Source organism: Dreissena polymorpha, chromosome 6, assembly GCF_020536995.1.
Source record: "Dreissena polymorpha isolate Duluth1 chromosome 6, UMN_Dpol_1.0, whole genome shotgun sequence".
Taxonomy (NCBI): Eukaryota; Metazoa; Mollusca; class Bivalvia; order Myida; family Dreissenidae; genus Dreissena; species Dreissena polymorpha.
The window spans coordinates 64,467,788-64,493,924 of record NC_068360.1 but is presented as its reverse complement, the minus strand read 5'-3'; the positions used below and the strand labels follow the sequence as shown (position 1 = coordinate 64,493,924).

The following is a 26,137-nucleotide window of genomic DNA, read 5'->3' as shown; positions in this document are numbered from 1 at the left end:
TAAACTTTTTCAACACTTAAGGTGCTGCATATTCTAATGCTTTTATGTCAGCTAGATATACAGGACCCCGACGGGCATAGTTTGTGTGGTCGTACACCATTTGCCACGGTAGCATCTCTGAGAAGGCTTCAATATGCAACAGCCAACGGCCTATTCTTCGGGCTTTAATGAACTTCATAAGGGTGTCAATCAGAGGCAGTTACACTTCATGAACTTTCAGTTACAAAGCCTGGCTATTTTCTGTATTTGGGTTTCTGTACAAGCATTAAGTCAAAAGGGATTAGATCAGCAGTATAAGATATATGCAGTTTAATCAGGATGATACTTTAAAACAATTTAATAAGATACTGAAATACACACATGGGTTTCAGTCTTTTTTTAAGCGTACGTTGTACTTCATTATATATATATATATATATATATATATATATATATATATATATATATATATATATATAATGGATCCTTTTAATTTTAATCCTTAAAATATGTTTATAGAGTTAACAAAATTAGCAAAAACTATAGCATTAAAAAAAAAATACTTTTTGAACATAAAATTTTATTCTGTTGATTTTCAATGCCAGTTGCCATGTTATTTTGGCATAAAAGTGCACTTAATGACCTTTTGACCTATATAAGTGAACACTAGAAATGATAGAACTTTAATTTAATTCAAACAGGTTCATTTTCAGAAGATATTATTGCCTTAAACTTTTCAATTTTGGTTATAAATCACAATGAGATGTATTTCACCTTTTGAACAACTGAAAACTGTACCTATTGACCTTTGACCTAATTAAAAGGATGTCAAGCACCTGAGAAGGTGACATCCCTTCTAGATTTTCAACAGAGTGTATGTAGATACCAAAAAACATAAAAAGAAGCCATGCCTAAAAAATGCCAACCAACTTTTTTCCAGGCACATTTCTCAGATTTTTAAGGTTAACTATGTATAATAAAAGTTTAGAGAAGAAACCAAAAGGAAAGTACATTTTTTTAAATAAAATAAAAACTAGATATCGTCGTTACTAAATATTTTTCATGTATTGATTGCATTTATAATGTGTTTCTGCTGAAGTTTGACATTCACTTGTTTTAGTGTATTCATTGTACTTATTTATTTCCATGGCATAATTTCAATACAAAAGGTAAGGATTTATATTATAGAGCAGGGTTTGATATAAAAACACTTTCTCTTGAAAATCTGCAAGTGTAAATGTTATTTTTAAACATCATAATATTCGCATATTAGCATTTTGTACGTAGATAAAGATAAATTTGTTACATGGATAAATCCCTTTAAAGCGATTCCTTCCGTATTTATCATTATTTTTAGTCATATACCAAATTCATTTGTATGATGCAATTAATGTGTTTGAATTATTATGTTACTTTCTCAGAATTAAATCATGGTGTTATTTAGAAAGAAACTTAATGACTTTGTTTTGCATCATTGTAGAATCATTTGTATTCAGTCCAAGACTACATACATCGTGCATTTGCTTTTTTTTTTATTAAACCATGACCTTGACACAACTGAATCTATCTTGTTTCAACAACCCAGAAACAATATCAGACGGGAGAGATTGCCTGAGATTATTTTCAATGATACCGACATTAGTTTGAGGATAAACAGATAATTTGGCACTTATATATGGGCCGTATGGAGAAGCAGAGCGTTCAACATATATACAGCTTCTCGTACTGCTGCACAATTAATGGCAACGCAATGTACAACTAAGCTATGTGCAGATGTAGCACGCAACAATTTCCTCTAAGATGCGGTATGCCGTAACGATGTGTCAGTCATAATAAATTGCGAACAAATGTTGGAATAAATAAAGGACTCGTTTTCTATTCATTTATTTTAGCCGCGTTCATGTAATGCTTTGTTATTGATTGTTGCCAAAATGTAAACAAAAACAAACATTTATTAACAGTTAACAGATCGATAAACGCCCCATGCTATCTGGATTTTAAATTTATACTACATTCAACAATTCTAAAATATATTTTAATCAATCAAATAAATAAAAAGATCTCAAACGCTTAACAATACCCAAGTTGGAAGTTAAAAATAAATACTGTAATACAAAATAAATGCGTAAAATACATAAATTTATGAATATCATAGTCTGATTCATATGTACATCAAATATTTATAACAATGTGAAGAGTAGATGGATCCTTATTAGCTTTTAAACATTATAGCATCAACAACGCACAACAAATCCACTCGATTGCTCTGTCACGCGCGCGCGCATGTGCAGATATGTTTACAGCATTGCAAGGTTATTCACTGGAAGAATTGAGCAGACGGTAAAACGCAGTTAAACAAAATGAATCTATTTGCGCTTTTAATATTGTGTTTAACAATTTGTGGGAGTGTTGGCATCAAATTGGTAGATAATAAGTACGAAGATGTGTACATAGTGATACAGAAAACGGTTGCAGAAGATCCACTGATAATAGACAATATAAAGGTAGGTATTAATGTTGATATTTATTTAAGAAATATATTTGAAAATAAATATACTAGTATATAACAATTCATTGCTGTATGGTAAGCGCAGTAGTTGGTACACGCGCTTCTCACCAAAGCGACCTGGGTTCGATCCCCGTTCTCGGAGGCATGTGCGATTCTTTCGGTTACCCCGGCTTCTTCTCACCACCCACAACCGCACTGATATTGAAATAACTTCAAGTAACAATTAAATAGCTGGAATATACAGCTATATTAATAATAAATTCGTCCCGACTTGTTTTAGTCTGGTTAGTTAATTAGCTAGGAGGTCTGGGACACACTCCGAACTCACACATGATGCAGCCTCAGATGCGGAAGTACCTTATATGTTTCGACACACACGCACGCAGGCACGCACGCATTCACGCACATGCACGCGCACACGTATACACAAACACAACCACACGTATTTGTTTCTCTAAACGGGTGTTTATAGGTTAGTTTCCCCTAATAATAATTTTCATTTTTGATAATTCTTCTGCTGTTGCTGCTCTATCACTGATGATAAATAATAAACAAATCAACGGCATTGGTGTTAAATGCTTGTAATCTCATGGCTCTCATAGCGCCCGCATATTTTCATAACTTAATCAACCATTAGATAATACATCTGAAAATATTTTCAAGGACACATTCACAGCAGCCTCCAGTTTGCTTTTCAATGCGACTCACAAGCGAGTGTACTTTGGCAAGATCAACATCATTATTCCAAAAGAATGGACAAACGTTACAAACACAAAACCCATCCCATCGATCAAACTTAAGAACTTCATTCTGGTTGACGAAGGCCAAAATGAAAATCCATTTGTGAAATCAACAGAATGCGGCAAGGAAGGACTTTACATGTATCTGCCGCCATCTTTTCTGTTAAAGAAAGGGGAGACTGGTTTTGGGCGAAAAGGTAATTATAAATCGTGTGTGAGTGCTCTTAATATAAATTGCATGCAATAGACGACCTTCGATTTTGTTTGCGTTGAATCGTGGTTGAACATCTTTTTCGTTCCACACATTTAAACTTCTTTATACGGCGCATTAGAAATATGGGTTGCTGGAATTCAGTTTTAGTCATTGAGAAAAATATTATCTGAAGTCTTGCAACTTTTTGCTTATGTATCGATATGGATTGTAGTATTTAATGCAATCGGGGTTCTTAAACAAGATGCATTTCCCTGTTATGTCAAGCTTTTTGTGTAAATTAATTGAATACTACATTAACAGGAAACTTCGCCGATGGTTTCCTGTTCATAATCATTTATTCCTTCACACATCAAGTTATACTAGAATCAAGTGCATATAAGTGTTTTTACTGGATATTTCAAATTTTCATCGTGTATACAGTATTCATCCTGAATCCATTTTTCTCTTCAGAGAAAGTGATTGTTCACGAATGGGGCCAGTTAAGGTGGGGCCTGTTCAGCGAATACCATCCTTCTCATGACAAGAAGTTTTACCTGGACGAAGGGAGATGGAAACCCACTGTGTATGCATGATTAATTGACGTTTTATTCATGTATTATTAATTGTTGAAACAAATGATACCTGTACATAGCTGATGATTATCCTACACAGGTTGTGTATACTAGTAGTATGTTTAAATAGAAAACTCGCGTCCGCATCTTGAGTTTTCATAGCATAAATCTACGTATTTACTTTTATGTTCATTTATATGAGTGTCTTTTTAAATTTAAAATAATTTAAAATTCTTATTAAGCATAAAGTATGTTATGCTCTACGTAAATTATCACTGCCAATTGGCATGGTAAACTTTAAAATAGGTGGCGAAGTTGATATAATTTCCGCCGAGTAACCGAAGTTCACTCAGTTCGATTTCCATGTGTGAGCGTTCTCAATATCTCTTCAACAGACACAAGGTACGGTTCTACAAAACGAATCGGACTCAAGAGCGTCTAGATACCCCTTAATCTTTCGATGCAATCGTCATAAAATAATCCACACAATCTTAATGGACGTTTAATAGTGTACCAATTAAAAATAAAAACCATTTGTATTCAAACGCACGATTATATAACGCAAGCAATAAGAACTTTCATTTTTCTGTAAGATGCACAGAGCTCATTCAAGGACGAATTGGCATAGGAAGGTTCTGCTCAAATAAGACACACATTTGCCTACCTGATAACGGTGGCAGTCGAATGCCATCCAACTGTAGTTTTTGTCCACACCGTCAACAAACCGCAAATGCATCGATAATGGGATACCAATACATCGAGTCTGTGAGTCTTTAAAGTTGTTTTACCTGATTGCATACTTAAATGTATTGACTACGATATATGCAATTTAAGTGACAAAAAAATCCATAACGTGCGAGATTAAAACCGAGTTTTTAAAAAGTGTGCATTCAAAACAATTATCATAACATCGGACACTAAATTACGTAAGAAAATTCCTGCATTTATATCGTGTACAATACAGAAAAATCGGTCAACATCTCGTACAAAAACGCTATAAAATCATTCACGTAGAAATGTTTACGTTAAATTAGAATATTATTTGGCATCAAAATTGATTTTTGTGATGAAAACCCATTTTAGCTAATTTAGGAGTTGAATTAATGCGTATACATGAAATTGTTCGCTGATTAAAAACATGCAACACCAGTTATTATGTATTTCATCATGTTATAAATTTACACGTAGGTAAACTTTTTCTGCGACAAAGATGACACATCCGTCCCTGTTTGGCAAAGGCACAACAAGAAGGCGCCCACGAAACAAAACCTACTTTGCGACGGAAAGAGCGCGTGGGAAGTTATGAGAGAACACTCCGATTTTCAGAACGGTAATAGTTTAGAGTATAATGCTTCACTTGCAAAAGTTTCAAAACTGTCACGGTGCCTATACCACGTGACTTTTTAAGATATGTGTTGGGAGAATAAAGCGCGACCCATATAACATTTTTAAGGATGTCTTTTTAAATATTTCACCATTTTTAATGGGCTAAAGTGAAGAGCCCGCTCATTCGTGAGAGTTTTCTATAGGCATCATGATTTTTTTTTTTAAACAAATAAGTGTTTTTTTCAGTAAAGTGCAACCGCGCGTTTGAACGGATTGAAAAATGTCGGATCAGTGTGGGGACCTAATATTACAAACGCGCGGTTGCACTTTGCTGAACAAATATTTATTTCTTTAAAACAATCATGATACCTATAGAATACCCTCACAAATGAGCGGGCTCTCCACTTTATACAAAATCATGATACCTATAGATTACTCTCATGAATGAGCGGGCTCTCCACTTTATCCCATTACAATTGGTAAAATATTTAAAAAGACATCCTTAAAATGTTATATGGGTCGCGCTTTATTCTCCCAACACAGATCTTAAAAAGTCACATGATATAGGCACCGTGATTGTGTAGTGTTTGGTACTTTTAAAATGAATATTGTATTTGCAAAAGCTAGTTAATTACAGCGTAAATTTTCAACCATGTAATTTGATATTCATATTTTAATATAACATTTATATAATATTAATAATTGAACGTTAATGAAGTACTTCATGACTTTGGTAATTTCTTTCGTAGGAAAGTGCCAACCGAAATGATTTTACGTATGAACAATTATTATAACATTTCCGTCGATGACATCTGATGGCTTCCATAGACTAAATATGTTTTGATTTACATGTTAAAAAAAGAATAATCTATAGTTCACACTACATTTACCTTAATATAAAAAAGTAATCAAGTAGTTACTGTAAGCTTTGATTTAAATCGCTGGTTGATGCATTATTCTGCTTACAAAAACATGCAACGGAAAAATGTCTTGATTCAGATACGTCATTACCGGACGATACAAATACAGATCCTGAGTTTGTGGTTCTTAAGGAAACTAACGCCATAAGGGTGTTCGTTCTTGATACGTCTGGTAGCATGTCAACTGTAAGTGTTCATTTGATTTAATAAGAGCATCTTCCCTATATTTTATTTAGACATAAATGATACTTTCATCTTTTTTTTTACCGAAAATAAATGTTATAAGTATCATAATGAGTGTATGGATATCAGTGATTTCAAAAGAAAAGTCACAATTCCGTAACATATAAAACAAAAATATTAAAGCTATTCCTATGAAAACGTTAATATTCAATAAACAACGTAGTGAACATATAACAAATATTTCGCTTTTACAATTGTTTAACATGTGTGTAAATTTACCGTTTTTCTGATTAAAACAAATATTGTTGACGTAAAAGAATTTCAACGTCGATTTCTCTTCAATATTTAGCCTCTTTACAAAACAAAATAATTGCCAAGGTAGAGATACCTAGGTAATCATATTGTTTTTTAAATATCTAAATGAACTATACATGTTTAATATGGTTGAAATCGATACTATTTTAGGAGGACAGAATAGGCCATCTTCATAGAACTGGTACTTACATAATAGACACAGTTCTAGGCTTAGACAGTTGGCTAGGGGTCGTGTGTTTCGACTCAAACTCAAGGATTACTGCGCATATGACGAGGATTTCCGAGGATCTCGACAGACAGAACTTGATAAAAAGCCTGCCTGCAAGTGCAAATGGAGGGACTTGTATTGGTTGTGGGATAACAACTGCAATAGAAGTAAAATTTTACATTGTTGTTTTGGAATGGCTGTCCGGCAAGTGGTTGATACATACTCATCTTATTTAGATGGTCATAGATTGAGTAACTTAAAATAGTCCAGTTCCTCCATATTCTACATTACTTCATCATAAAAAGTTGGGCTATGATAAAGAAATAAAGACTTAAGCAATGATTAAACATAAATATCTTTTGGCGATATTTGTGGCACACCATATATGTTGCAGACAAATGTAAAGACTTTGGGGAAGAAAGACCCAATCAATATAACGCATACTTAGACATAACATTAAACTGTGTCATTCCTGCAATCTGTTTACAGGTTTATCGGCGATGTGACTTCTCTTGATTATTTCTACTCAAATACTAGTGCAAGTAAAACTTCCCTAAATATTCAAACAAACGAACGATACCATTGGTGACAAACACAAATGCCGTTATAAAGAATGAATCTGAAACACGTATAAATACGCTATTATTATATGTATTTTGTTTAAGATGCTGAAAGACAAATTCGGAACAGCTGAAAATGCAGAGATTATTCTAATGTCAGACGGTCAAGACGGTAATGCACAAATGCTGCGGACAGGAACACAAATGGCTATTGAATCAAAAGTTGTTATTCATACGGTGTCAATATCACAACAAGCCGATCCAGTAATGATTGCTCTTGCCGCAAACACTAGCGGAAAGCTATACACTTACTTGGACAAAGGAAACATTAGCTTTGCTGCAGTCTTTTCGCAAGTTATATCGTTCAGTGTAACGGAAATGTCAACACAACCAGAAACGGTACGTAAGGTTTGAAAAATGTTTTGTTTTATTAATATAAACGTATGCATTTTTGTAATTTTTGTTAATTTAGCACATATGTGAAACAATATTTGCGTTTCACCAATGTTGTTTTATAATATTGAGGCTAGACAAATACGATTGCCGAATGAAATTTAGTTGAGGTTAACTATCAACGACAAACGTGAAAATATTTACAGATGCTGTTCGATAGCGTCAACAAGCCTAAATTGGCAATTAGCTTTGATTTCAAAATGGAAACCGGCAGCGGTTTAAACACGACAATAACTATCATCCCAAAACTTCCATCCAATGCAAAGCTTACAATGGAGGTAACTGGACCAGATATAACACACTTCAAAACAGTGGATGGAAAATCGCTGACGTATCAGATTCCAGGCCTATTGCAGGTACAACTTTATCAATATATATTTGTTTTGTCTAAACATTCAATCATTACATTTAAAAAAAACAGGAGTCATTTCGAGTACAAATATGTTTAGATAATTAGTTTTTGCAATTTGATGCAGAAAACACGTGTCGATTGCAATTAAGAGAGAAAATCGTAATGCTTAAATCGGGCAAAATCACACCTGTGTAAAGTGTGTTCAACGAAAGAAAGTTTAATTTATTGTGGATACACGCCTGCAAATTTTACGAAAATATTTGTCTTAAATGTGATAGTATGCGAACACATATGATATGTTGTGTTTAAACTTGTAATTGAAACATCATTTAACAGATATACTCTTATACCTGTGTGGTGTGATACAAATGAATTATGGGTATTTAACGTGATTATTGTCCTTAATCAACACTGTACTTGAACTGTGACGGTTAAATGTTTACTTCGTCAAACAAATATATATATTATGAAGGCTGGGCAGTACCAGGTGAATGTCACCTCTTCTCAGGCCACAACTTGGGACTACACTGTAAGCTCAATGCCGACCGGCTCAAACCAGATCAAGGCAACAACTAGATTGTCGAAGAATTCAATTGACTTTAAAGGTGCTCCTACCGACATGCCCGTGGTGTACGCTGACATCACAAAAGGTCACGCACCTGTAACGAGCGTCGACGTTTTTGCACTTGTAGAAGGAACAAGTGGCCAATTGTGCAACCTTACACTTAAAGATAATGGACAAGGTATTTGCAAAACTATTATATCTTCGTTTGCTAAATCACAAATTCAACTTTGAATTGTTTATGTGTACAATATTGTCTTGCTAAAACCAGGTTTGTCGCCAGGTCCAATTTGATCAATTTTTTTTTAATTATTTTGAATACCGGTTTTTATATTGTTTATTGTTTAACAAGCATTTCTTGTCAAATCCAAGGTCGCGTGTTCGATTAACGGCTTGACTCATTGCTTTGTTTTAGGATTGGTCATGAAAATTCCTAATTTTTTAATAGTTAACCATACTCTCCTGGTATGCAATAAAATGGTCACTCATAATTAAATGTATTACACATTCATATGTACAAAATTTTCATCTTGTTGACATACATGCCATGTGATTGATTGTTTATACATATCAAGCGACTGTTTACATGTATTACTGCTCCATTCAAACCTTCGAAAGATCCTGACCAGATTCGCGACGACGGCACTTACTCTGCATTCATCCTTCCGGACTGTATGGAGAACAAACGTTTAAATCTGCGGGTGGAAATTTCCGGAAGTAAAGGACGTGCACGAGTCAACAATAATGTGCCAGGAGCCATTGCAACTGAAGAAAGTAAATTAAAATAAAGATTTTTAACGTTGTCCCTTATATCCATTACCTTTATTGAATATAAGTATATAAATTACATTAGATAATTGGTTGTCAAAAGTCATAAACGCACATGTCAATAATGCTCAAGAATATATATCTATAATGCTTTGCGAATGATCTGATATAAAACAACAGCAAAATGCAACTCGGTATGGTGAACTACCTTCTAATATTTCAGCTGAGATTGAGTACGATGTGTTGGAAGACAGTTTCCAAAGGTTTTCCATCCCCGAGCCATTATTTGTCGAGAACCTTCCTGCAACAGAGGATATAGACCTGCCTCCTGGTCGAATAACAGACCTGAGTGTCGTTGATATTAAGACCAGGAAGTCTAAGTACGGGGAAAGCAGGAATTTTACCATAGCCTGGACCGCTACCGGAAGTGACATGAACGTAGGAAAAGGTACACAAATTAGAGTATTGTTATTCATTTATAAGTATATTTATTTATAAGTTTTTATGAGTATGTATATTATCAGTTAAGGATTGGAGTTTTATATTGCAAAGGCAGTTTAGTTTTATCGATTTCCACCGGACGTGCTGCACAAAAATGAAACGCGCGTATAATTGGGTGCAATTGTGATGAACTTGTATAAACTATAAATTACTCTGTGTTCACACGAAATCCATACGCTTTTATATAGCTGCTTCGTACGACATAAGAATAGCAGAGGATATTGAAACTATCCTGCACAACTTCACCAACGCACAGAGATTTGAAGCTGGCGACGGGAAACTCGACCCAAAACCGTCGGGATCAGCCGAAGCCATCAAGATTTCTGTAAATGCAGATGAAAGTTACACCGGTACAGCTTTCATTGGGATTGTGGTTGTAGACGAAAACAATAACACTGGTAAAGTGTCCAATGTGGTGTCAATGCTGGTTGCCAAGGGATTCCGTATTGAAGTCGAAGAGGTGGCTAATTATACACAAGGAATGTTCGATGCCAATACGGACGTGGTGTATGAAGACTATGAAACTACAACAACCAAACCTACAAATCAACAGCCATCTCTGGTTGCGAATGTTTTTAACGTCTTTTGTGTGGCTGCTATTTTTTCGTTTACGTTTTAACAAATGAATTTGATTTAATTTTGACTATGATGGAGTCGTGTATATTACGGATACACAGACAGCGTTAAAAACGATGATACAAACTTATGCAAACAAAAACATTCTTTAACTTTGAAAAGTACTCGAATTGGTTAAATAATGGCGCCTATTGTATTTAAAAAAAAGCTCTTACAAACGTTGTGTATGTGGGTCACGAACATAAATGGAGTTTAGCTTATAACTCCAATCAAATCACTCATTTTACTTCATTAAAAATATATATTTGGTTGTTTAAAGTCATTGCTGATTGAAAAATACGTCAAAAGCATGCATGATTATAAGTAGGTAATTGAGTATTAAAATAAGGCATTTAAGATGATTTAGATATGTATACTATCGTGTATAAATAACACAAGTCTACTTTTATAATTGTATTTAATTACATGATATTCTGCAATCTGATGAAATTTATATACACTCAACGCTTTTTCTGATTTATTGATTGTGTATTCCTCTCAACTTGATGTAGGAAACAACATGGCATTTTCGCAATATAAATTTTTCTTAAAGGTGTAAATATTTTTTTTAAAGTTATTAGTATTTCCTGTGTGAAAGAATACAATTCGGATAACTCGAATGGGCTTATTTGGCCTTTCGAACACACGCTCTGTTTAAGGCATTACGTACCTTTTGGAACGTATATAGGCTGCTCGATTTAATTCAAGCTTAACCATACATCTGTTCACTTTTAATATTGTTCATTTTAGTCATTTATTTGTTCATAATTTCATTTGTAAACTGTAAAAGAGCACATACTATTTAAGAAGCATGGCACATTTGAAAATTGATTTATGAAGAAACTGATTTCTTCGAAATGTGCTAATATCCTGACTTAACTTTAAAGCTGCAGTACAATACAACCTTTTTGGCAATGAACATACATGTATGCATATCGGACGATATACATTTAACATGACTATTGATTCAAAAAATTGCAGTTATTTAAAAAGTTATGAGTATTGTTTTGATTATTAATCTTGCTAGACAAAACGAATGTTTGTTTACTTTTTGTGATCAACAAATTTCTGAAAAGATACAGCTTAAGCATGTTATTGTTTAAATCAAACTAAAATATACATATATGGCCGGCAGACGTCTTTCAGTCGTCAATGTACGCTAATGTGGTTGATTTTGACATCAGACTGCAATCGCAAATCATGTTTAAATCATTCAGAGTATTGCTTTAGGGGTGTGTGTGTGAATTTTAAAATAGTTGGTTAGACCTTATGGCATTTTTCATTAGCATTACCTCAAACAGTGGGTAATGACTTGCTATTTTTGTAGTAGTCGTTGCAATTGTTTTCCTTTAATACATTTACATCTCCTAATTTCTGAAACAGTTGTTCTGTTTATGTGTTTTGATAACTGGTTTAATTTATTATACATATGTATCTGCAAGGACTAGTTCTTTGATGTTTGACGAGTCTGACTATATACTTCTACATTATGTTTTTCTGGTCACTGCTTCTACCGCTTTGGCAAGATATTCGATGCATTATTTATACCTCAAGATTGGTCCTCATACCATTATTACAAATGTAATTAAGTATTAAATTATTCAATTGTTCATTCTGTTTACATCAAATGTAATTGTCATTGAGGCATTTGGCATACATTTCAACAAGCCCTTAATTTTTATTTCAAGAAACGAGTTATGGTCCTAAGAAGAATTTCACAAGTATTTTTACCATTCTTTTTCAAGCTTTGTAAGTCTGCATGTAACTACAAACGTATAGCCAATCCATCCTAAATTGCACGGCGATGATATAAAAATATATAATGCTATGATTCCAAAGCGTGTTTTCTCAAAGACGATACGTGACTGGTACTCGTTTTGGTTTCATTTGTATGTGCCCTGGAAAGTAAGTTTCAGTTCTGATGCTCATGACTGCCTCAAAATTGAGTAATAAAATGGTGAATAATTGGAAATATATTCTATTTATATTCAATTTCTGTATAATTTGAATCGTGAGCCATACTGTTATGTTTTATTTACGCGTAATTTTTTTTGTGAAAAAAAGGTGTTGACCTCAAATTTTTTCATGAACCGTTCCAAGTCTTTGCATTAAGTTTTATTGATTGTATGCCCGTGTACTTGTGGGTCTAGTATACATCATTTATTTTATGGTTTTGCAATTTGTCCCTTGCGGCCTATTAAAGAAAGCACGATAGAATAAAAGATCGCACCTAATGGTGCAGCTAAAGTTTAACTGAGTGTAAAATGGATTTTCCGGACATTCAAGTAACGTAAAAAAATTATAAATATAACTTGGTATTCAAAAAATGTACCTTTATAACGATCTTTTTCATATTGCAAAACAAATATTATTTGTTATGCCTTTTGATTACAAACAATGCATTGGCGACTTGATACTTACAATTAAAATGAATTTATTTTGGTCGAACTTAAATACAAGTTCTCTGTCAATAAAATACTATTTTAAGCTTTATGAAATGATTTAAAAATAAGTATTCTTAAGGAGCGTGATATGATTGTATCTTTAGTATCATTCAATGTTCGTACTTTCGCCTTTTCATAGATCATTAGTTGAATTTATATGTATCACTCAGCGCTATCAATTGGATGTTATAGGTGTTACTTTCGCATGGTATTTGTTGACGCATACTAGTATTTGTTTTATGCTCTTTTGAGCGCGCATTCTTAACTGTTGTATATTATGTACGGTCAGCGCGCGCTTTATACTTTGATAATATATGTACTTGCGCGCGCATTTTGTACTTTGAGCTGAATTTAGTATGTAGAAATAAAGCTCTCTCCCCCCCCCCTTAATACTTTGTTTGGTCTTAAGTTAAATATATCTTATTTGCGCAATGTGCATTTACACCCTGTATAACTACTTCCGCCGAGACTCATTACGATGACCTTGAGTTGTGTTTTGCAATATGTATATCATAATAAGCTCTGAAACATAATTATCAAGAAGAAATTTAGCTGTTACTTGTACTTTGTTTATTTCATCTTGCCTCAATAATTGTAATGTAACACTTTGGTGTATTTTAACCATGAAATATTTTAATGGTATGATATGTTTTGAGATTAATTCCGGGATAAGCAAGATGTTAAGGGTCTTTTCAATCGGTTTAAATCCCAATATATTTCAAATGACCTTTCAAATGCGATGTCTCTAGTTTTTATCACGCGCTATGTGTAATGTTGTAGTGTATGCACTTGTACTTGTATTGCACGGCAAAATTGTCATTCACATGTTAACGAACACAAATACTCAAAATCAACGAATATGTCGTGAAATATTTCGTAAAATAAAGATAACAATAAAATATTAGTGTCCCTTAAAGCAAAAACCAAAATTTCGGCGCTAGATGTGGTAAGTTTATACAGATCTAACGAGATACAAAAAATTCGTTTTTCTTTTCTTTGGCACAATATATTCCATTTAAATGTCCTGCAACGATATCTATTCATACGACAACGAACACGAACTTGGTACATGAACATTTGTGAAAAGTTGAATATATTACAAACAGACGGCGATGTTAACCTAGTTCTAGAGAATAATGCTCAAATTAGCAAATGGAATAAATGAACTGTCATCACTCGGGTCTACATATGCTATACAAAAAGTCATTGAAGGTGAAACGCTGGGTTAAACAGCTGTGCCGAAAAACGATTTTTTTCTGTTTCAATATATTGAACGATTACCAATTTAAATATATTTCTTATTAATGTCTAGTTTGTGTTCACACAGAAAATAACTCCTCAATTATTATTAATTAGGCCTTTTTGTGTAAATGACCGCCGTTTTACAGGATATTTGAATATTTGAGCATTGCATTAATCAGAGCGATAACGAAGTTTCAAACCTATTTCGTAATCTAAGAATGAAGACGACTCTAGCTTGAGTTATACACAAAACTTAACAGAGTTATACATCTCTTAAAGCGAAAACAAAAAATTGTGTTATTACATTTTCATATATTACTTTCTGCAAAAGATGCTTATGATCGATAGGGTAATCAATTGTTTGGTACTGGATAAAAATGCACTATATTTTCCTTAATAATTTAGATTTGTTGTTATTAGTAATTGAATGATAATTCTACTGTCTGAAATTGATTTGAATTATGTGAATATATTTGTAACATTGTATCTTTTACAGGTATAATTGTTGGCATTATTGACATCAACTTCTTTAAAATACTTCCTTTTCCCTTGCCCACGAATACGAATATTAATAAGTTAAAACAATACGCGTATAGTTTGCTGTTGGATGTCTTAATATCGAACATTTGATAATTTCAGTCGGACGACGGTGCATTTCTTGGATTTCATGAATTGTCTTGTGAATTGATTGTTTTTCTGACATTAAAAAATGTCTTTCTACTTTTATTATCATGTGTTCGTAGTAATTTCTACTGTGTTTTTCTTTTACAACAAACGAGTGTTTACAATATTTAGAAATATCATCTAGGGTTAAGTGGTTCGTTTTAACTTCTTTAATTTAATACGAGTTCTTTATGATTGACACAAAATTAGGTTTGATGAGGCTAATTCATTGAATAGTGTGCTTTTCTTTGATTAATACGATCTCCTTTTCGATATGTTCATACCCGTAGCCAGGGGGGGGGGGGTCCGTTGGGTGCGTTCGCACCCAATGTTTTTTGACGATTAAAAACAAATATTTGAACTTTAAGATGCACCCAACTTTATTCGACGCAAAGGCGAGTATTTATCTTTTCCCGGAATCCAGTGAGTCTTCGTATTTAAGCGTTACAATAATGTTGACTTCAATATGCTACCGACAGGAAAGAGAGAATATTTTAGATTATTATTATCGGAATGTTACGCCAGCTTCCGAAAATGACGGCCATCCAAAGACACCCGTCGACTATTGCCGAAGACTAATGAGTCACTGGTTAATAACTTTGTATTATACCACGATTTATAACAATTAACGATTGTACACAGCATTTTCGACAGAATGCGTTGTCTTTTTGTTATATCCCCGTACAACCATTTTCGGATCACGGGTTTTCAGACAAAAAATATCAGCTATGCTCAAGACAGGATATTTTTTTTATTGTATGGCAAGAAAACAAATCATTTCTACAAAGCAATATAGCTTTTTTGTAGTTTACCAATTCCTTATGGCATCTGTTTTCTGCTCCACATACAAAACTGCCAACAATGTTTTAATTATGTCAAACTTGACACTAGGAAATATGCCATACTTTGAAACAGTTGTTACAATAAATGTAAAACGTTATAACATATATGATCAGGTGGACGTTAACGTTAAATGTTCATTAACTGTGACGGATCTTGAACATACGGTCAAATAAGTTCATTTTTCTCTTCAACGTCCTGTTATACATTAATAAGGGCCTTGAGACGATAGGACCAGTAGTTTGTGGTTAAAGGGTCTTTATGAAGCCTTAATTGTTGTATTCTAAAATTCCTTTGGAAAATGATAACTTATTTGTTAAAAATAATTTTAAAAATACAAGAAACCAGTTATAACATTTTTATTTCTGTTTAGTATTGATGCAGATTGGAGAAGCCCAGTTTTGTTAATCAGTGTTTGTTGTACAAAACACTATTAGCATATTTAGAGATATGCTAGGCCTCGGGTACATCCATAGTAGCGGACAAACAGTTGTTTTGAAAAAAGTCATTTTTTCCTTTTAATTTGCTTGATTTAGGAATGGTAAAATTTAGGAATGGTAAAATACACCAATGTTATCAAGATTTCAATAAATAATGATATTGTATACCGTTTTTATTGTTGATTTAATATTCTATCAATATGTTGTTGTATATGTAAACAAAATGTGTGCGCGCATACTAGCTTCGGGTATAAAATAATGTATTCCGTGACTGATCAAAAAAGGTGGTTATTGAAAAAACGGCAGTGGGGAATACATGTATGTTATATCATATTCATGTCGATCAGTCACTGCGTATAGTATATGAATGTGAATTTTCATATAAAAATGCTAACAGTCTCTGAATTCAGATCAAAAGCCACCAAAAGGCAGGCTTTTACTTTTGATTTTCAAAATTTTCTAGAGGGAGGACCTCCAAACCCCCGATTGCAGGAAGGGGACAACCAGTCCCCCACCTACCGCCACGCCACTTCGTTGCTTCATAACAATCGTTGATGGGAAAATTCGCACCCCCATTTTCAAAACTCTGGCTATGGGCCTGATGTTGTATTTCGTCCGCGCACATACGAACGCTTTCCTTTTTTCATCCGTTATATTACGATTGTATATATTTCGTCTTGATGTAAAATCGATGTATATGTATAGCAATTGCGTATAGACATAGTTTATTCGATGCTTTGTTTACGTTTATGGCAGAGATTGATAGTTTGTGTGTAAACGTTAACTTTATCTGCATCTAAGTAGAGGTTTGCATAATTAAGTATGGTATGTTTGATGGAATGTTCTATGCATGTTTTATAACATTATGTGTATTATTTGAAAATTAAATCGGAAGACATGACACTATCAGAGAACATTAAATAATTTACAATACAACTTGTAATAAATTGAAGTGTTTAATTTATGTAAAGTGCACCAATTGTGTTAAACAAGTTTAATGTCCCCAACATACATGTATAATTTGTTAATCTCTCATTGTATTACTTGACCTCTACTTAAACGTCGTGAGATTTTTTTTATTAAAATATATATACGGCTGATTTTCATCAATGTATTCATCACATCAAATATTATTGTGTCCATTTGAAGTAGGACTATTAATGTAAACTTAAATTATTACTTAGCTTAAAATATCAATTATATAATAAGACATTAAAGCTTTCGGTTGCTTGTACACGAGCAAATACAAACGTGTTTATTGTCAGAAAAAGCTTCTTATCGATTTCTTTTTAAACAATACATGTTCCCTAAAAGTATCAAGTGTCCGCTGCAATAATATGAGCGACTGGGATAGGGTTGCCCCTGGGTGCATGGTCCGTATGGACAGCATTTGATGAACAGATACTTTTCAACGCATTTAATGTATTTGCGAGAATGTTTGACATTGCGAATGACGTCTTATTTTAGCGGGTTGCGAACATCTCTGTTTTCTGTATGAAGTTAAACTTCGACCCCGAGGTTGTTGTTGTTTTTTCTATAAAAGACTTCGCTTTACGGGATCAAACGACGCCCTTCGCACTTGTTCCCACTGGTGGCTGAAGTGAAATTAAAACAGGATCAAAGGTACCGAGGGTGAATTAACTAGTGATTGTTGATATATTGCATTTGTATGCACTTTGTTTTCATTTATGCTAGATGAGCGTGAGTACATTACTGAACTTTTTAAACACTGATATAACCATAAAGCTCGATTTCTTTAAAAAGTAGATTACTTCGTTAATGTAATCAAGACCGTATACGCACATGAGATTGTTAAGTGGTCGCTGCTAAATAGAGGTCATTAATCTATAAAACCAGACGTGTACGCAAGGTGTAAACGTTGTCTTGACGCATACTTAAGGGGTTCATTTGTTCCCCGACGCCAGAATTCCGTATAAGAACATGCGAATATTCTATGAACGCAAGAACATGCGGATAATCTATGGACTCGATGCAGATTGATTGGGTTCCATCAGCATATAATGTAATAAAGACCATAATATCGCATGTGAATGTTCACTGGGCGAAGATCAATAGGGATCCATCACTGATTAAACCCGAATTCAATCGTATAAGAACAATTTGTTCGATGTCTTGATGCAGTTTTATTGGGGTGTATTAGTTTTGCAAAGGTATAATACCCATATAAGAACACGCGAAGATTGTATTGACCAAAGGTCGAGCCCCGATATGGTTTTCCACAGAACCGTATATCCCGTATCGGGTCAGTAACTAACCCTGTAACGAATATATCACACCAACAACTTTCCATCTCAATTTTCTGTTTCTGAGTTTAGCCAAAATTTGTGGGGGGTAATGTTATGAGCTGGATAATTAGTACAAACAACTATTTACCTTTTAATGACATGTGTTTACAGTTACGTTGTTTTGGTCTGGTGTTAAAACAAACATAATAAGCAGGATATGCATATGAATCTGATAAAACGCAGATCCACTAACATATAAATCAAACCATGTTTGTCATTTACCATTTTTGACCAAGAATCCTGCCACTGTTCTTTCTTGTAAAGTTGACATGAAATTGAAAACGGTCCGCTCGGAAACACACATTCACTTAAATTATCTATGTTGAACACTGAATGTTTATGGCTTAAAAAAACTCTTCATGAAAGTTGAGTACACATATTTCGCTAATCCATGCATGTCATATGAATATCTTCACTCGTTAAATTGTTATTTGTAAGTTTCACTGAAAATTGTGCTGTCATTGTGCATCTAGGGGGAAACACTCTTTTCCATTTTCCTGATTCCATTGGCTGTTTCGGCTATGGAAAATAGTTGTATGACCATAGACCAGAAAGATCGGTTATGGAAGAGAAAGACCGGTTATAGAACATTTAGTTTTAGAAAAACGTCGGAGAACTAAAAGATAAAAAGTAAATAGTAATAACATAAATTTCATTCTTAAATACGAATGAAATTATATGTACTGGTACTAGTCTTCTATCTGCAATGGTCAAATATGGATGTGTATGGTGTACTTAATAAATAAATAAACTACACGTATGGTTTATAAGTTAAATGTACATCGATAATAAATATATAATCAGGCAACTTGATAGTGCCCGTGCATGTGATGAGCGCTACTGCAAGTCGACTATGGCCACAATAATTAACTATTAAAATGACAACATTGCTCATTTCTTCAAGTCGACTATGGCCACAGTGAATGACTCTGAAAATGAAACAATTTTTCGTAACTGCAAGTCAAATATAGCTACAGTAAATGACTCTTAAAATGTCACCACTGTTCATTAATGGAAGTCGACTTTGACCACAGCAAATGAATCTTTAAATGACACAATTGTTCATTACTGAAAGTAGACTATGGCCACAGTTAATCAATCTTAAAATGACACCATCGTTAATTACTGAAAGAAGTCGACTATGGCCACAGCAAATGGCTCTAAAAATGTCCCCATCGTTCATTACTGCAAGTCGACTATGGCCACAGTAAATGACTCTTAAAAAGACACCATTTTCATTACTGCAAGTCGACTATGGCCACAGTAAATGAATCTATAAATGACACCTACGTCCAATACAACAAGTCGACTATGGCCACAGTAAATGAATCTTAAAATTACACCATTGTTCATTACTGTAAGTTGACTATGGCCACAGCTAATGAATCTTAAAATGACCCACTGTTCATTACTGCAAGTCGACTATGGCCACAGTAAATAACTCTTAAAGTAACACCATCGTTCATTTCTAAAATATGACTATGTTCACAGTAAATGACTCTAAAAAAGACACCATCGTTCATTACTGAAAGTCTACTATGGCCACAGTAAATTACTCTTAAAAGGTCACCACTGTTCATTACTGTAAGTCGAATATGGCCACCGTAAATGACTCTTAAAATGACACCATCGTACATTACTGCGAGTCGACTATGGCCACAGTAAATGACTCTTAAAATGTCACCACTGTTCATTACTGCAAGTCGACTATGGCCACATTAAAAGACTCTTAAAATGACATCATCGTTCATTACTAAAAGTCGACTATGGCCACAGTAAATGACTTTTAAAATGACACCATCGTTCATTACTGCAATTCGACTATGGCCACAGTAAATGACTCTTAAAATAACACCATCGTTCATTACTAAAAGTCGATTATGGCCACAGTAAATGACTCTTAAAATGACACCATCGTTCATTACTAAAAGTCGACTATGGCCACAGTAAATGACTCTTAAAATGACACCATCTTACATTACTGCAAGTCGACTATGGCCAAAGTAAATGACTCTTAAAATGACACCATCGTTCATTACTGCAAGTCGACAATGGCCACAGTAAAAGACTCTTAAAATGACACCATCGTTCATTACTAAAAGTCGACTATGGCCACAGTAAATGACTCTTATAATGACACCATCGTACATTACTGCAAGTCGACAATTGCCACAGTAAATGACTCTTAAAATATCACCACTGTTCATTACTGCAATTCGACTATGGCCACAGTATATGACTCTTAAAATGACACCATCTTTCAATACTGCAAGTCGACGATGGCCACAGTAAATGACTCTTAAAATAACACCAACGTTCATTACTAAAAGAAGATTATGGCCACAGTAAATGACCCTTAAAATGACACAATCGTTCATTGCTAAACGTCGGCTATTGCCACAGTAAATGACTCTTAAAATGACACCATCGTTTATTACTGGAAGTCGACTATGGCCACAGTAAATGACTCTTTAAATGACACCATCGTTCATTTCTTCAATTCGACTATGGCCACAGTAAATGACTCTTAAAATGACACCATCGTTCATTAATACAAGTCGACTATGGCGACAGTAAATAACCCTTAAAATGACACCATCGTACATTACTACAAGTCGACAATGGCCACAGTAAATGACTCTTTAAATGACACCATTGTTCATTACTGCAAGTCGACTATGGCCACAGTAAATGACTCTCAAAATAACACTATCGTTCATTACTAAAAGTCGACTATGGCCAAAGTAAATGACTCTTTAAATAACACCATCGTTCATTACTGAAAGTCGACTATGGCCACAGTAAATGACTCTTAAAATAACACCTCCGGTCATTACTAAACGTCGACTATGGCTACAGTAAATGACTCTTAAAAAGACACTATCGTTCATTTCTGAAAGTCGACTATGGCCACAGTAAATTACTCTTAAAATGTCACCACTGTTTATTACTTACAGTCGACTATAGCCACAGTAAATGACTCTTAAAATGACACCATATTACATTACTGCAAGTCGACTATGGCCACAGTAAATGACTCTTAAAATGTCACCACTGTTCATTACTGCAATTCGACTATGGCCACAGTAAATGACTCTTAAAATTACACCATCGTTCATTAATGCTAGTCGACTATGGCCACAGTAAATGCCTCTTAAAATGACACCATCGTTCATTACTAAAAGTCACCTATGGCCACAGTAAATGACTCTTAAAATAACACCATCGTTCATTAATGCAATTCGACTATGGCCACAGTAAATGACTCTTAAAATGACACCTTCGTTTATTACTAAAAGTCGACTACGGCCACAGTAAATGACTCTTAAAATGTCACCACTGTTCATAAGTGCAAGTCGACTATGGCCACAGTAAATGACTCTTAAAATGACACCATTTTTTATTACTGGAAGTCGACTATGGCTACAGTAAATGACTTTTTAAATGACACTATCGTCCATGACTGCAAGTCGACTATGACCACAGTAAATGAATCTTAAAATGACACCATTGCTCATAACTGCAAGTCGACTATGGCCACAGTAAATGATTCTTAAAATTGCATCACCGGTAATTACTTCCAGTCGACTATGGCCACAGTAAATTACTCTTAAAATGTTACCATTGTTCATTACTGGAAGTCGAATATGGCCACAGTAAATGACAATTAAAATATCACAATTGTTCATTACTGCAAGTCGACTATGTCCACACTAAATGAATCTTAAAATTACACCAAATGTAAGTCGACTATGGTCACAGTAAATGACTCTTGAAATGTCACCACTGTTCATTACTGCAAGTCGACTATGGCCACAGTAAATGACTCCTAAAATGACACCATCGTTCATTACTGCAAGTCGACTATGGCCACAGTAAATGACTCTTAAAATGACACCATCGCTCATTACTGCAAGTCAACCATGACAACAGTAAATGCTATCTAGGTCCCAGTGGCGTACAAAACGTGCTTTTCCATTGTCACATCGACGGCGGAAGACATTTGAGCAATGGTTTCATAGGGTTTCTACATGTTATAGTGGTTACAATATTGTAAAAGAAAGTCATATATATTTTACTCCCCATTGGATCACATAAGTTCATAGAAATTTGGTCGAAGTTCTATCGCCATTTCATTCCGATCTTTTTATATATATATATTTCAGTGACGTTTTGTGGTTGCAAAACCATTGCAAATTTATTACAAACGTAGACGCGGCACCAAAAGTTCCATCGGATATGGATTTTGCGTTTTCACGTTAGGGGTATTAATTCATACATTACTCTCCGTTGCATGCCTATTGATTATCATATTCAAATATTAATGCACAATTTCATTAACGTATTGTCATACTCTTGAAACAGTGTACATGCTATATTCATTTGGTTCTTTTTTATCAGTTTTTTCCACATGTAATTCAGGCACTGACTGTCGTGGAGAAAAACATCCAAGATACCTTTTCAGAAAACGGGTAAGTTGTAATTGTCATAAATAAGGTAGCTTTTCTGCAAATAAATTCAAGGCACTGATATACTAAGCTTCTTCAAAATGTGCGTTAATGCTTACAAAAAATGACTTTAACAGCAGAAAAACTTTGTAAACGGCGTAGTATTCGAACTCGGTCTTGCCACCGAAACCTATGTGTGACGGTGTTGTGGAATTGGTCTTGATGCGTTTGTTACTTGCCCAAAGTCAAGAGCTACTTCGAATTCTATGAGCTCCGAACGAAATAGATAAACTCTTTATGAGAAATTCGTAAAGACCAAAGTATCGCAATGATCCGGTTGCATTACGATCAAGCAATTAGTACAGTACAATGCCTAGCAATGGCAACTGTATATTGCATAAGCGCTTTGCATTAAAAATACCAATTATATTGAAAGCTGTCTGTATTCCCTTATTTATATAACCACTTTATATTTAGGATAAGAGCCGAAATATTTTGAATCAATCAACGATAAAAGTCGAGGTTCGATTGTAAAGAAAAAATATGTGTTATTCGCTTATTCACAATTTCTCCTGACAAACGGTACCGTACACAATGTAAAACTTTACCTTTCTTTGATTTCATACACATTTTACAAAACATGGGAAATTGATTGCTTACTTAAACTGTCAATAATGACGACATTTACAGGAACCACCCTTTGGTAAAGCTCGTAGCTAACGAAAAGCTGAAATCAGCTTTCAAGAAGAACAAAAGGTATTTCGCATTATATTTTTTTTTATTGAGTATTGATTTTTTTCATGAACTATTCCAGTCAGCCATAACATTATCATTGGGCCGTTTACAATGGATTTAGAAAGTGAAAAATAAACATAATCTTGCATATGACCGATTTTGTAAAGGTTAAAAATTAGTATGTAGAAAGATGTACATCTAAGGTCGTGCTCGATCGAGACTGCCATCAACATTTGTTAAAAACTTAACTTCAACTTATAATAATTAAAACCAATACCATTTCTATATTGAATTACAGACTAGTTTCATCGTATACAGAATCCGTCCTCGTCAAGGAAGCGTGTTCAGTGATCATGCAAGAGGTATAGAGTATGGTCTTTGATTATTTTTAGTAACAAGTATTATCGTACAATAATATATACGTTTTCGAAACATGATTTTATTTATAAGAGTGCGTAACATTTTGTTCATTTTGTGCACAACCACATTTCATTCACGAAAGTATAAACTTGCGCTGTGTTTGTGTAAATTTAATTCGTCAAATGTAAATATTTTAAATGTTAATGGGAAGAACAAAGTCTTAAAATGTACAATATCTTCATATAACATGCCTGTTAGACTGTCAATAGACATAGAATCCCATTTTATTTTTTACGCGGTTTTTAAAGGCGAGTCCGAACAATATAAATAGTAAAGGCAAAAATTTAAAGTTATATAATTAATTGAAAAAAGTATATCGGTTTCGAATGTCATACAATAATTATTTTCTTCTTTGGTGTCAAAGTAAACTACATATTCGTACAGAAAATATTTCACAGTTCATGTATGTAAAATCTGTTAAATATTCTCATAATCGTTTGTTTCAAATCATAAAACTGCAGGCGACTGGATGTAGTTATAAAGAGGCCACAGAGGCTCTGCAACGAACGGTGGCCAAAAGTATTTTCACAGCATATAGCCTGGCAACAACTCACCGTATGTATTGTCCATATCATTAAAACTACAATGATCAGTTTTGAAAAAAAAAATTGCAGTCATATTAGTTTTTGTTAGTTTTCTTTTCGTATAAATGTCATAGAAATTTCATTCGGATATACGTTTTACAAAATGGTTTAAAGAGATATCTGTAACGTGTTTTAGCATAACCTAGCCATTAATACAATTACAAGTCACAGGCAATTTATGATAAGTAAAAGTTTATCGTATCATCGAAATAAAACAATTACTTATAAGTGTCTTCGTAGCCTTTGACACTTTAAAAGTTTGACTTGTTATGTAACTTGATGTGTTTTTAGTTCATTTTCACAAATATTTTTTTTTTTTTTTAATGCAGGCTCGAGCATAAAAGAATATTGGTGAAGCGCCCTAGCGGATAGACGTTAGTAAAACACGGAACTTAAATTTTACAGATGAAATTGTAGGTGCTCATGAAAATTCATGTAAGAAATTTTTCTGGATAGTAGATGTATATTCATGTTAAAAAGCAAGTTTTCTTGTAGCTTATGTCACAACTTTCATGGTACTCAGAAACTGTGTGAGAATCCTAGTCAATATGTCGTACCAGATTGGATTTTGTTGCAATCTATTTCAAAGGTAAAGCCAGTTGAACACAAAGACGCTAACATCCTGCAGAAAAGTTCAACATGGCTGACAACACCGTACGGTCGGAAGATGTGTAAGGACAAAAAAGGGATCGTTGCATTACCGACACCGTTTACTGTTAACTGTTGAGTTATCGATCCGGACAAAACTTAAGTGTGCACCACTGCAGTATGAAGACATTAAAGTTTTATAGACTTTCATGCAATAGTTACTGTCACACAGCTCTGGACATTGAAAGTGGAAGGACGGAGAAACACACAGAAACAATATCGTCGAATGATGATGCATATTTGTTTTAAGTTTCGTGAAATAGTTACTGTGAAACAGCTCCGGACGTACAACCTTCCGGAATTTCAATCTATTAAGGGGCAATAAATTAATTACGCGTGCACCGCAGTATGATTGAACACATTCATATTAAGTTTAATGAAATTTAATAAATAATTATTGATAAACACCTCTGGACATCGTCAAAATAATATTCCTTCACTGTCTTAGAGGGGTAAAAAGCCATCATAATGGAGGTGTCATTTTGTCAACTTACCAGAGTTGGTGCATTCGGATTAAATGCGTATTCAACATGCAATAATAAATGCATGCACAAATAAATATCTTTCTTGCAACCAGCGTAAATCTACTGCAAATCTTAGCAAAACATTTG

At 34.0% G+C, this 26,137-nt stretch overlaps 1 protein-coding gene and 1 long non-coding RNA gene across 2 annotated transcripts; both read left to right on the top strand.

Moving 5' to 3' along the window:
* The first annotated feature begins 2,339 nt into the window (after positions 1 to 2,339).
* On the top strand, positions 2,340 to 4,770 carry LOC127835744 (calcium-activated chloride channel regulator 1-like). Its single transcript, XM_052362180.1, has 4 exons — positions 2,340 to 2,483; positions 3,152 to 3,425; positions 3,893 to 4,004; positions 4,587 to 4,770. Exons 1-4 carry the CDS (start codon positions 2,340 to 2,342, stop codon positions 4,768 to 4,770), a joined length of 714 nt encoding a protein of 237 aa, XP_052218140.1.
* Positions 4,771 to 23,110: 18,340 nt separating this feature from the next.
* LOC127833638 (uncharacterized) lies at positions 23,111 to 24,237 on the top strand. Its single transcript, XR_008027516.1, has 3 exons — positions 23,111 to 23,163; positions 23,830 to 23,895; positions 24,173 to 24,237. It is a non-coding gene; the product is annotated as an uncharacterized LOC127833638 (long non-coding RNA).
* The last annotated feature ends 1,900 nt before the right edge of the window (positions 24,238 to 26,137 follow it).

Excerpts from the sequence above, each read along its gene's own strand:
- LOC127835744 (XM_052362180.1), top strand. The coding sequence starts at position 2,340 with ATGAATCTATTTGCGCTTTTAATATTGTGTTTAACAATTTGTGGGAGT. Across the intron at positions 2,484-3,151 it reads TGATAATAGACAATATAAAG|GACACATTCACAGCAGCCTC; the intron begins GTAGGTATTAAT and ends AATATTTTCAAG. Across the intron at positions 3,426-3,892 it reads GACTGGTTTTGGGCGAAAAG|AGAAAGTGATTGTTCACGAA; the intron begins GTAATTATAAAT and ends TTTTCTCTTCAG.